Genomic DNA, 12,837 nt, shown 5'->3' on the forward strand with positions numbered 1-12,837 from the left:
CGCCGATTGTTTAATTTAGACCGCAGCAGCCGCTGTAGCCCTTAGACAGCTCTGCAACGCTCTCGCCACATTGTCAAGCATAGCAGAAAAATACGCGCACAGTCTCAGTTTTCCGCCGAAACATTGAGTTAGGACAGACAACGCGCAACCTTCCGCCTCCTGATTACCAGAAGCCTTTTGTGCTTTATGTACATGAGTTCCCAAAACAGGCGCAGAACACAAAGCAGTTTTTAGTGACTCAAAAGCTTCTTGGCATGCTGGAGTCCAGGGTAGGGGATCGCGCACCTCTTTAGTAGTCAGGTACAGAAGGGGTTTGGTTAGTAAGGCATAATAAGGTATCCACCGGCGACAATATGAAGTTATGCCCAAAAACGCTCGCACCTCTCGCTGCGTGTTAGGTACAGCCATGTTAGTTATCGCCTTGATGCGCTCCGGTGTCAACCTCCTCCCCATCTTCGATAGGAGATGACCTAAGTAGGTAACCTCCTGTCGACAGTATTGAAATTTGAGAAGGGACACTTTATGTCCGTTCCGAGCCAAATGATGCAACAATTTAACCGTAGCATCCCGACACCCATCTTCTGTGTCAGACGCTATCAAAAGGTCGTCCACATATTGCAATAAAACATTGCCCTCGGGAAGTTCCAAATCATCCAATTGAGCCTTCAAAGCCTGACTATAAATCCTGGGGCTCTCAGAATTGCCTTGAGGAATTCTACAAAATCTGAAGCTTCGGCCAGCCAATGAGAATCCGAAGAGATGACGGCTGTCAGGATGTACCGGGATACTAAAGTAAGCATTCTTCAGATCCAGAACAGAGAAATATCTGGCGGTGGGAGGGATCATAGTCAGAATCGTTGTAATATCAGAGACCACTGGATATTGGGGCTCAACCACTTTATTAATGTGGCGCAAATCAATCACAAAACGATAAACATCAGGTGCACCATCGCCTGCATCAGCAGAGGGTCTTTTAAGAATCGGTAGAATGGGGCTATTACAAATGTTAGAGGCCGTTTCTTCCACTACACCCGACTGTATCAAATCCTGTATTATTTGTAGCAGAGCCATTTCCCCATCCCTGGATATTTTATTCTGCGGTATTCGAGGCAATCGAGCTCCCACTTTAACCTTGATAGACACTGGTTCAATATCCACCTTTCCTACATCAGTATCACTACTGGCCCATAATGTCTCTGAAATCCCCACAAACTCCGCTGGAAGAGGCTCATCTTTTGAGAAGCATTGTTGCGCACGCGCTACATTAGGACCCAAAGTGACGTACACGCCGTCCGGGGAACAGTAAATTGTAGAATGCAGTCTCTTCAACAAATCCAAACCCAGCAAATTCTCACCACAATTCGAAGTTAGAAGGAAAGGAGAGTCAATGGTGAAAGGACCAATCGTAAGCGTTAAAGGCTTAGAAATAGGGCTAATTACCGGAGTACCTGAAAACCCAACAGAAATATTATTCCTGCCAGACCGAGCCGCCCCTGGGACCTGAGATCGTGCCACAGAACTTTTCATAGCACCCGTGTCCACCAACAATTTCTGAGGAGACCCCAACAAGTCCGCAGTCATTGATCAACATCCACATAAACTGGTCCATGCCCTGTCCTACGCTGTCCTAGTTATGGGAAAAACCAGTCATGTCATCCATGGCGTATGCATCATTGTAGTACTGGTTGTAGTACTGTCTGTCACTGTCATGGCCACCCTCAGTCTGAAAATGTTGCCGATCCCTCTCCCCATCAAAATGATTTCTCCCCGATCGCCTGTCCTCACCACCCTGTCTGTCTCTGTCATCTATACGATATTCACCGCAACCCCTGCCTCTACCTTGTCCAGCATTGGACCGAAGCTCCGGACAATCTTTCCACCAGTGTCTCTCCTTTTTACAGTTCGCACACTGATTCGGCCCCAGCCTCTCGCTTCTTTCTCCCCTTCCATAGCTACTTCCACCTCAACCCTCTACCATAGGTCAGGCTCCGCATCCCCGACCCTTCGACACCTGCTGCAACAACACTCTTGTCTTCAGATCCTTAGCTTTCTTTTCCCGTCTGTCTTTGTTCTCGTTCTCTCTATGTTCATAATACTGAGCCATACTCAAAATACCAGATGGGGTGGACGTCGTCCACGTACTCTCCGATGCTTGCAATCTAGCCGCTATTTCTGGTAACAAGTTTGTTACAAACCTGTTCACAAAGAGTCGCAAGCCCCCATCCTGAGAAAGATCCTGACCACTAAAATCCAAGAAGGCTTCTTCGAAACGAGTAGAAAAATCTGAAACCGCCTCATCCTTTTTCTGCTTACATGCAGTCCACTTATCCCAATCCACCTTCTTTGGAGGAATAAGGGAGTGCATACATTTTATTATTCGCCCCGGTAATGCTAGGATCTCAGCTTTTGGTTTGTCTCCTGGCTTCCGTTCCTTATCCCAGTCCTTAAATTCCTCCCAAGTACCTCCCAATTCCTCCGCATGATCTGTACCCTTCACCTGCCTCCACACATCCGCCGGAACCAATAATCCAAAGAACTATTCTATGTCAGCTAAAGTCATAACCGTCGAGGAAGCGGCTTCCGTCAAGTCTTTGTAATAAGCAGTTGGGTTTTTTCTAGAGTCAGGCAATTGTGCCTTCAGCGCCAACACCTCACTCCGTTTCCAAGGGGTATATACCCACTGTTCCTGGAAACGAGCTTCTACATGGGCTCTTGTCACATTCCGAGTCACTGGGTCTATCACTGCATCCACTTCAGAATGAAAAATGGGGTGAACCTCCCGCATGGGGTGCACTCCAGAAAAGGGGGCCCCTCCCACCGACGGCAATTCATCTCTATATTCCAACAAAGTCCGCAAATTCTGTAATACATCCTTCAGTCTGGTATTAGCCCTATAGGCTCTGTCCTTAATGTCATAAAGAACCCGAGGTGCCGCTCCACCAAAACCCTGTTCCCACAACGCTATCAGCGTCGTTGACATATGCCACAATGCATGCTGCTGCATCAGAGGCTCATAATCCTTCATTGTGGACCAGATGTCTTCCAGCACGGAAATAGGATTCCTGGCCCACTGACAAGCCTGATTAGCCACCATCGTTTTTTCGTCCAACCCAACCGTAGAGCGTGCAAGCAATTTACTTACTTGTGTAAGTAACCCACTTCCAGCACTCCGAGTCGGGGTCGTCAACTCACCTTGGGGGGTAGCACTAGCAGAGACAGTGGGAAGTGCAGAAGAGATCACAGAGGGGCAGGTGGTCTCGCCGCAAAGACAGAAATCAGAGGCGCGGTCACGGAAGAAGCGACAGAAGACAATGCTTGTTCAACATCTTTCAACAAAACAGGGGCCGAAACAGAGGAAGTGGTGGTGCCGACCAGGGGCGTAACAACCGTTTGTGGAACTGAAACCACCGCAGGGGAAACAGAATCTGTCAGCACGGGGCACAAGGATTGTGGTGCATACGGGGGAGGGGGGAGGGCATTCAAATTGTCCTCCATCTCATCTTGCTCTTCTTCTCTTACTACAAAGCTTTTATCTGTCTGCAACCTATGGAGTCTGTCTGCGCGCTCAATCTGTGTCTCATTCTCTTTCTTAGTATGCTCTCTCTCCTTTTGCGCCATCGTCTGCGCTGCTCTCTTCTGAGCCACCTTCTACTCTCTCATCTGTCATTCCCTTACTTCCTTTTGCCACACTCTCAAAGAATCGAACATACTCTGGCGGCTGCGCTTAGCAAACAACCTGTCCTGCAAATAATCTAATTTTGCCACATCAAAAGAACCAGTCAACGGCCATTGCAAATCTACATTACCTTTGGTGTATTTATGCCACAAGGTATTGAACAAAATAGGGGTCAATCCATGCTTAACATACATCTCGAAATTGGGTGAGCCCTTCACTGGGGCGGGTTGGCTCTCAGCCAATCTAGTGTCCGAGGCACCGCAACAGCACCCAAGGCACCGTAGCTTACTGAAACGCGGCATCTTCACCCACTCAATCGCACACCAACACAAAATTCACACTTACCTTTTCACCAACACCCAAACCACCCAATCACTACTAAAACACACACACACATATATATATATTCACGCCTCCTATGCATCAAAATCACTGCCAAACACGTGTTACCAAAATGGGACAAGGCCCGTCGACCAAGTCCTGGAGAACCTGGACCCTACCGCAGACCGAACAGTACACTAACTGTTCTGAGGTTGGAGGATACATCCGCCACCCGGGCGGCACTACAAATCGCTGCGCACTTTACCACGGAAGACCCTGGACCCACTCCCAACGAACCACACTCTAGGGGTCCGGGTGGGCCCCCAGGATCCGTCCGCAATGAGCCACGCCTCCACTGCAGTACCACCCGGTCGGATGACCACAAACAAACGTCCACCCAACCTCCGCCAAGTCTGTCAGAGCACCGCTCGCACTCTGAGTTCCCCGGAGCACACTAGCCCCAGGAGCACACCGGCTCCTTCAACCACTAGAGACACACCGGTCTCGGAGACACACCGGTCCCTCGGAGCATCCCAGCTCCCTCAATCAACAGTCTGACCACTCACCTTCTATACGCGGTACCGACCTCTATCGTTCTCCACCACTGGCTGCTGGGACCAACACGGTCAGCTCCAAAGTTCCGCCTTCCGGACCCCGGCGCAGGATCATGAACCGGGACCTCTCCCGATCAGCAGGGTGGGGCAGCTCTGCGAGAACCAAGCTCGGCATCAAAGTGGGTACCCAGACCCACCGTGCTGACCAGAGGGTCCCCGGCCTTCTGCTACCCACTTACGGGTGAGAAAGATCCTTATCGCGGGGTCCCTTGTCGGGCGCCATCTGATAAGCGTGGCTCAAATCCACCCGAGTGACTTACCGCACTCACCTAGAATTACCAAGTAAGAAGTCAGCCGGACAGTGGAAAAGAAATCACAAAGTATTTTATTAGGCCACAAACTCCCATATGAGAGGGCCCTGTCCGACCTCACCCCTAAGAGTGCGCCGAGAGAACTGACCCATCTCATCATAGCAATACATTATAACATGGTACAGCAGAGTAGAACACGCCCATACTGGAAAAGTACTGGACCCCAGAAAGGGTGAACAATGGCCTCACACAAGAGGCATCTGCACCTGCAATAGCAACATTTGGTTATCTCTGCCCAAAGCCACGGAGCCGGGCCTCCGCGTCTCCAGCGCATGAGAACATTACTGATTAGGAGTTTGTTACCAGTTTCGGCCACAATTAGCTAAGAAACAAAAACTGCTGCATTCAGGGTTTTTCCTATTCCTACGGGAGGGGGGATGAGCGAGTGCGACTCGCACACAGAGAGAAGCACCCAAAATGGTGGCACACAAGCTAAGCTAAGAAAACTGGATATCATTACGTGCATAAATGAATAGCGAAATGAAGAATACAAACGTAAATCCATAAATGAATACATCATTAGTTAGACACATCATGCTAACTCATATATGTAAATGTAAGTGGGTGGGGCATCGGAAAATGAAACCTATCACTAGGTAGCCTGGATGGTGATGGGTATTACATTGTGGAGGTGAAGCTCGCTTGTGGTAGGGCAGCTGGGTATGTTGTTGGAGGAAACTTATTCCAGAAAGTCGTTTTTGCTGTTGGTTGTACATCTTTGGTTCTGGGGTAATTTAGACGAACCAGGGTGATAATCAACACATTTTTTCTTTCTTTTTCAGCCTCGCATCAATACCCCCTCTTTTAAGCCCATTGGGGTGAAGAACTTCTTTTCCATGGAGAACCTGAGCCCCTCATCGGGGCACAAACTTTCTCAAAGCCAAAATAGCCTGAGCACCCCAGTGCACAGGGGACCCCTGCGGGCCACACAGCTTCATACCATCAGCCAGGACGAAAGAGAGGAGGAAGCAGATACCCTGTCTGACTCTGGGCCCTGCTCAGTCAACAGTGTCCCTTGTTACGCCCCAGGTTCTGGGACCCCGCAAACCCCCCTTAGTGCCTCTACTGGACACCTGAGCCACATCGGGGGCTCTCTAGACAGGGCGATGCGGGGGAGCGGGGAGAAGGTACCATGTAGAAGCATGGCTGTTCTGAACCGCCTATATAGTGCAGGGGACCCACCACCTCCCTATGAATACTCTCATTCCCTGGAAGACATGGTCCAGCAGCTGGAGGCGCAGCTGCAGCAACGGGGAGTAGAGGCGCGGCCACTGCAGCAGAAAGCAGCGGAGGTGCAGCCACGGCAAAGAAGTCCCAACGGGAAGGAAGATCCCTTTGCCCAGGTTTGTGCACCGCCATGAACTTTGTATGTCTACCTGCCCAAATAGTCTAAACAAACTCCCATATTTTGCCAGTATCAAATAGTCTGTGTGTGGCCTCCCCGGTCCTGCTGCTGTACGAGTTTGTCAGTTTGTGTATCTGCTTGTATGGTGACCCTATTTACACTGGGCATGTTCCCTAATCGGATTTCTGCCTGTCTATCCACTTCTATCTGTGATGGACACATGTCAGGTGCTAACTGTGCTGCTCTCTGACTGTAGGTATGCGAGAACAAGCGCCAGCTGTGGATGGAGGAGCTGGAGGAGCTGAAGCAGATGTACGTCCTGAAGCTGCAGCAGGTATCACAGCAGGCGCTGCGCAGTCAGCGGATCCTGCAGCTGCAGCTCTACAAGGTGCAGCAGGAGAAGAAGCGCCTGCAGGAGGAGCTGACGTTGCTGCAGACTGAGTGCGAGGAGATGAAGCGCAGACCAGTCCCACCCAGAGGCTTGAACCCCAAGCAGGATGAGGTCAAATGGGAGGTAAGAGCACCTAGCCAGCATCCGTTATGCTCCAGAGTAATAAATTTTTTAAGGGGGGAGCCTATGCCTTGGCTTGCTTCCAATAGGACTCTGGAAGGGAACATTCTGTAGTAGATCTAGCCACCAGTTTTACATGGACTGTCGGCCATACCCTGTCCAACACATCATGTATGGGGTGGCCAACAGGGCTCAGTGAAATTCTTATTTTATTTGGTGTGCGTATAAGACAATAAGTACAGTCCGCGTGTAGGAAACCGTGGCTAATAAGTAATTGCACTAAAACCCAAAGCCCAAATTTCCACCGGAAATTGAAAATACGTGTATATACAATTAGTAGACGTCCACTACTTTACTACACATGTCAAGCACAATAGGTGAAAATAGAATTAATATATACTAACTAAACAGGTGGAAATATCCTTTTTACATAAGCAGAAAGCTGCTTGCTGGTTTGAATCTCCAAATTTCTGAGGGCTGGGACAATCAATTTTTTCCCCTTTATTTGAGAACACGCAGAGTCAAAGGAAGGAAATGCATCTCAGATACATCAATCCTTTGGCAATGATTACAACATTTTGGAAGCCTGCTCTCCAACCTCCAGCTGTAGGTAATTATGGCCATGGAAAAAGAATATCCAACTGGAACTTCAGTTACAAAATTTTAGCAGGTTGTGCTGCAATTCAATCTCAATGAAATTCAGTTTTCGGGGAGGATTTTACAAGCAAGGCCTTCATTGTACTCTATTGTGTTTTTTAAGTTCAGTTAGCCTTTTGAAATCGACTGACTCGCAGAAATGTTTATAGCGATGCGGGACAACTTCAGATCTCTGTGGAGTTGGTGCCCATCTTTTGCATGAACTCGTGTCCTATAGTATAAAGTTTAGTTTCACTCATGAATCCAAGTTCTTAAACTTTCAGTTCAACCAACGAAGGAACAGTTTGGGTATTAGAAAGGAGTAGAAAGGTTTTAAATGATTACCAGGGGCAGCCAGCCTCAATCACTAGATTTCAGAGCGGCCTTCTGCCTAGCCTAGCCCACAATATTGCAAATGGATTGCCTGTGCCAAGTCTGTACCTCAACATGCTACAAGCAGTCTCTCGCCCTCCACATTAGGCACATTCTAGTGGTGCCATGCTTATCCTTCTATGTTAGGAAGATCTAACTTGTTTTTCGTGTAGCTTATGACCTTATGAATGGTCTGCCTAAGCTTTTATTTTTACGCCACGCTTGTGGCGGTCTGGAACACTGTGCTGTTTGTGCATGCACTGGCTTCCATTAAACATTCCTATTTCTCCCGCAATCTTCAGATTGACTTGTCTCTTTTCCAAATGTGTTGTCCAAATCCCATTGGATAAACGTAAGAGGTGTGGCACCGCGGCCAGGGCGACTGACTCTGGAATCTGGGGATCACGGTTCGATCCCCGATGCCGGCGGCAGATTAGCCCAGCACCATGTTACTCGGCAATAGCTTGCTTAATCTTCCTGACGGCCCCCAGCGCCTAGAGATCCTTGCGGGTGAATGTTCGCGCTTTACAAATGTGGATTATTATTATTATTATTATTATTACCTACATTTTCACGGGAGAGCCTCTGTACTGATTACAGTCCTCCAGTACAGGAGAGACAGTCCCAAGGAAATGGGCATGATCTCTTTACAAGTGAAGTTAATTTCTGATACCAATTGATACATTGAAAATGTAAATAAAAGTGCAGTATATGAACAAGAAGGCAGAGTCCATAGTTCGGCTGAATAGTTGCCAAGTTTTTGGAATTTTTCTAAAGTGTCCTTTTCTACATGATCAGTGTTGAGAAAGGAGAAGCGTTGGTTGGAGTAGGCAAAATTGATTTAATTGGCTTCAAATCAAACCACCACTTTTTTTTACACTATTGGCTTGTGGCCCTCAGAATTTTGGGGTATTAGTATTCCATCATCAATATATTACAATAAACTTAATAAATGTGTTCCTTCCTTTAATATCCTTGAAAATATTCATTGAGGTTACATAGCAAAAAATGGACTGAAGGCATTAGTAAGAAAAACTGGTCATGAACTTAGGCCTGTCCGACCTTCCTTCTTTCCTTGCTACTACACCTGAATTGAATTTAAAACAACAAATAACACATCTTAAAATAAAATAATTAGATGGAAAGTGACACACCTCCTTCTCACTGCTATGCATTCTTGTGGCTGGCTATTTCTACTCCCCTCACTACAACCTCCACCCTGCAGATCTAGAACTATCCACCAACCGTAGTAAAGTGGGGTGCTGTCATGCTGGGAGGACGAAGAGAAAGCTGACGCCCCAGCTGACATCCTGCTATGCAGGGATCGTAGCTTAACTGGTACCGCCTATACAGACAATAACTTGGAGACGTTAAATAACATGGCATTCGGACAAAGATGCTGCAAGTGTAACCTGCCTTTAAAAGGGCTACTGCTAGTACTGTATTTGAAAATGGGAGGGGACTAAAAATGGGTTACTCCAGTATTCAGATCTGGGTGCCACCAAGTTTTGTGGGTGCCTTGGTATTCCAGCTATGCTCCTTGACTTATTTGGGAATTGTCAATGCAAGCTTTTGGCAACACTGCCCTAGGGTGGTCTTTCGTAGCACGTGTGGGTAGGAGTGACTCTAGACCATCAATCTTTAAGCTCCCGGCGGTCCAGTCTTGGTTCCCCCAGCATACCAACTAAATCTGTGTGGGAGTCACTGATACTTTCTGCACTGTTCGTGGCTGAGAAGTGTTGTACAGGCCCCTTTGAGTCCTTTGGTGCATGATAATGTGATTGGACCACCAGTACTCACATGTGCTGCATGTCTGGGAGGGCTAGCCATCTGTTTATGTATATATGTATACTTCAATCCTCCCGTCTTATACCTGCTGCTTCACACTCAAAGTCCACTGTTTTTGGCTCCTTTGTCAAGCTGGATTTCCTGCTGACCACTGTTTGTACTGAACACCACAGATGTATATTTCTGCCATCCCCAGGACAGATGACACATACACAAGATGCTTTAGTAGAATAGTGGATATGTCCTAAGGAGTGACTGCAGGTAAAGTGTCCATGTCTGGGACATGTGCTACACACCTGTTGGCACTTAGAAGCAGTGAGCTGAAAAAGAAGTTACGCTAGTCTGACTTGAAATGGAATACTGAGTTTGGAAGAAGAAAAAAAATGTTCTCAGCATCAGCTATTCTCCCTCCCAAGGGACATCTTCACAGGTTGTACAGATTTTGAACTTTGCGCACTCTGTTGTAAATCACTGTGTCCTTCAGTCTCCAAACACCACCTGTGTGGAGGCTTCTCTTGGACTTTCCTCTTCGCCTCCAATACAAACGTCACCGTCTCATCAAATACACCGCCTAACAGGCATGGATTTCCCCCAGCAATATCCCCACTCATAGTAGGTGCATCCTACCCGTCTTTTCTTGCAAGTGGTCATGTGGTGTTGAAGGTTCCCTTAAGTCTACCCCTCATCTTTCTGGGGGTGGTCCTCTGTATTTTCCAGGCATACGCGTTTTCTTACCACATCTTTGACCATACTCCAACTTGTGTTTCAGTTCCTCACTATGATCTTTGGTTCTCTTTTCTCCACAGGTGTCTCAGAAAGCAGCAGAGATATCACTCCTCAAGCAGCAGCTCCAAGACTCGCAGACAGAGTTAGCCCAGAAAACAGATGAGCTGTCAAGTCTGAAGGCACAGCTCCAAGACGCCAGAGCTCTAGTCCAGAAATATGAGGCGACCGCTTCTAGTGACTCCATCCGGGTCTCACCTAAGAGGCATTTGAAGGAGTTTGGACCAAGCTCTAGTGAGCACCTCCGGGGAAAGCTGGACTCCGTGGGCCTTGCTAAAGAGGTGGGCTTGGAGCAGGCACCAGAAGAGATCCGGGATTTTGCAAGTTGTGAGACGGACGACTCCAAGTGCCGAGGGCTGCAGGGGGATTGTGTCCTGCCGGTTGAGGCCCAGGTGGAGCGACTGCAGGCGGCTCTGAGGCTGGAGAGACGTCAAAGCGAGGCACTCCTTGGGGCCTTTGAGATGGAGCGCCGCACCTGGAAGCAGGAGAAGGAGCGAGTGCTGCAATACCAGCGTGAGATCCAAACAGGCTACATGGAGATGTACCATCGCAGTCAGGCACTGGAGCGTGAGCTGCAAGACATCAAGCGCATAAGGTCGGATGCCATATCATCCACCACCCTGTGGATGGGGCAGGTGGATTCTTCTGACACCTGACAAACATGTGTAGGACACCTGGTCACTTACTTCCATTTGGATGGGAAAGATGGACTTTGACCCCCAAAGCATCTGGCTTGCAGTGGTCCCACTATTCCTTGAGCTGCTGGGGCTGGATGAATAAACTATAAGGGTTTGGGGGCACATCCTCCTAGTGTGAGAAGATATGTTTGATGGACGTATTGTATTTACTAATTTACAAATGGTCCATTCTTTCTGTAGGCAAAGGGGATCTCCTCATGCACCTTGTGCACTGCTCCCGTCTTCTGTTGGTGAGGATTGCATATGAGAGGCTAGGGGCTGGTCCGTCTAAATGTGAAAAGTGAATGTCGAGCACTGCAGTGGATATCTGCTGTTTGTGGTGAAGAGAAGATGTTGTATTCATGTGTTGGCCGATCACAAGATCCAAGGAAAGAGCTGATACTCGCTCCATTGCGGCAGGGGATAAAATTGTGGTGCGTTCCCTTCACCACCATTTGACCTCCCCATCAATCCAAGGAAATGGGAACGTTCCATGGTCAGTATGTCATGCCTACCTTGGGCTCAGAGACATGGTTGATGCTGCCAAGGACCTGGATTCCCTGGGTCGCTTCTATTTAAGATCCTTCGGATGAATGTCTTGTTCCTTTGCATGAGTGTGTGCCATATAGGACTGATTCAGTTAGAGGCTATGACAATGTTAGTTCCGTTGACAGAACTAACTGCACAACTTAAGTCTAGGGTGCTGCCACCCTGTGATACATTTGTGACCCCGCCCCCCAGCACAGTGACCAAAGACAAGTGTGTAGTCCTCTGACAACAACACAAACGTGTTGACACAAGACTGGGCCATGCCATGACCCAAAGCAAGGAAACGCCCTATCCACCAGTAGTGTACAGCTCAGGTTTATAGCCAACTATTGATACCACTAGTGTTGAGCATCACCAAATCACTATGGACAACATGTTAACGGAAACATATGATGGCTGATTGACAGAGCCATTACCCAAGTCTAGAAAATGCCCATCCATTATTAATGACCTAATCTGTTGCTCGTGCCCCATCAACTATTGAAAATATTGTAATTTGGTGCCATTCAAAGACCGTACCCACTTATTTAACTAGATTACTTAACACCATTGACAATACATGATTCAAGCCTATCATCTATCCTGGATTATTACTTTGGCCTAAGGCACAACCAGTAGATAACAATGCCTTAATCAGAGTTTGGAGTCAACCATTGAAGACATTGCTGTCTGCCTTGTTCTCATGGCTTGGAGTGTCTCATGGTTCCAGGAATCCTTGGGCTGGTGTCTGTGGTGGGTTCGTGATGTATTGATAGTGTGTTGTGGATGGCTGCTTTTATGATGTGATTTTAGAAGTCCTCTTCATTGTGAATCTTCTGAAATTATGCCAATACATGCCCATTTGATGTGAAATGTTTATTTTTGTATGTGTCTTGTTATGCCTTATCTTGCAGAACTTGGGTGTGAAGGTCCAGGTTGAAGCTGGTGTAGGTTCAAGTGCAAACCTCTCAAGAAATAAATCTGTTGTATCATTGTTTCAACTGTCAATTTGGAAGGTAATTGATGAATTATTTAACCCCAAGGGAAGTGGGAGCATCCAGTCATATGTACACTGTGAGGCACACTTCTGAACAAGGGTGTACGGTGCTTTCATACATGGAGACAGTCTGACACAGTGGAACAGATGGCCAACTTCTATATGTTCATAATGCTCTGTGTTCCTGTCCAAGGTTTCCAGTTTTTCTGCCAGCTGCCACTTCCATCTCTATGCCTTCTCCTCCCAGTAGGCTTCTTAGCGAGCGAGGACGCATCAAG

At 47.7% G+C, this 12,837-nt stretch overlaps 1 protein-coding gene across 1 annotated transcript in view; it reads left to right on the top strand.

Moving 5' to 3' along the window:
- The window catches only part of N4BP3 (NEDD4 binding protein 3), an 86,492-nt gene extending 73,922 nt beyond the window's left edge, over positions 1–12,570 (top strand). Inside the window, exons 3-5 of the mRNA XM_086931812.1 lie at positions 5,705–6,265; positions 6,524–6,781; positions 10,381–12,570. Of these exons, the coding sequence (XP_086787938.1) occupies positions 5,705–6,265; positions 6,524–6,781; positions 10,381–11,013 (1,452 nt within the window). The 3' untranslated portion in view covers positions 11,014–12,570. The remainder of the gene's footprint in view (positions 1–5,704; positions 6,266–6,523; positions 6,782–10,380) is intronic.
- Positions 12,571–12,837: the final 267 nt, after the last annotated feature.

This window comes from Lissotriton vulgaris, chromosome 7 (genome assembly GCF_964263255.1).
Source record: "Lissotriton vulgaris chromosome 7, aLisVul1.2, whole genome shotgun sequence".
NCBI lineage: Eukaryota > Metazoa > Chordata > Amphibia > Caudata > Salamandridae > Lissotriton > Lissotriton vulgaris.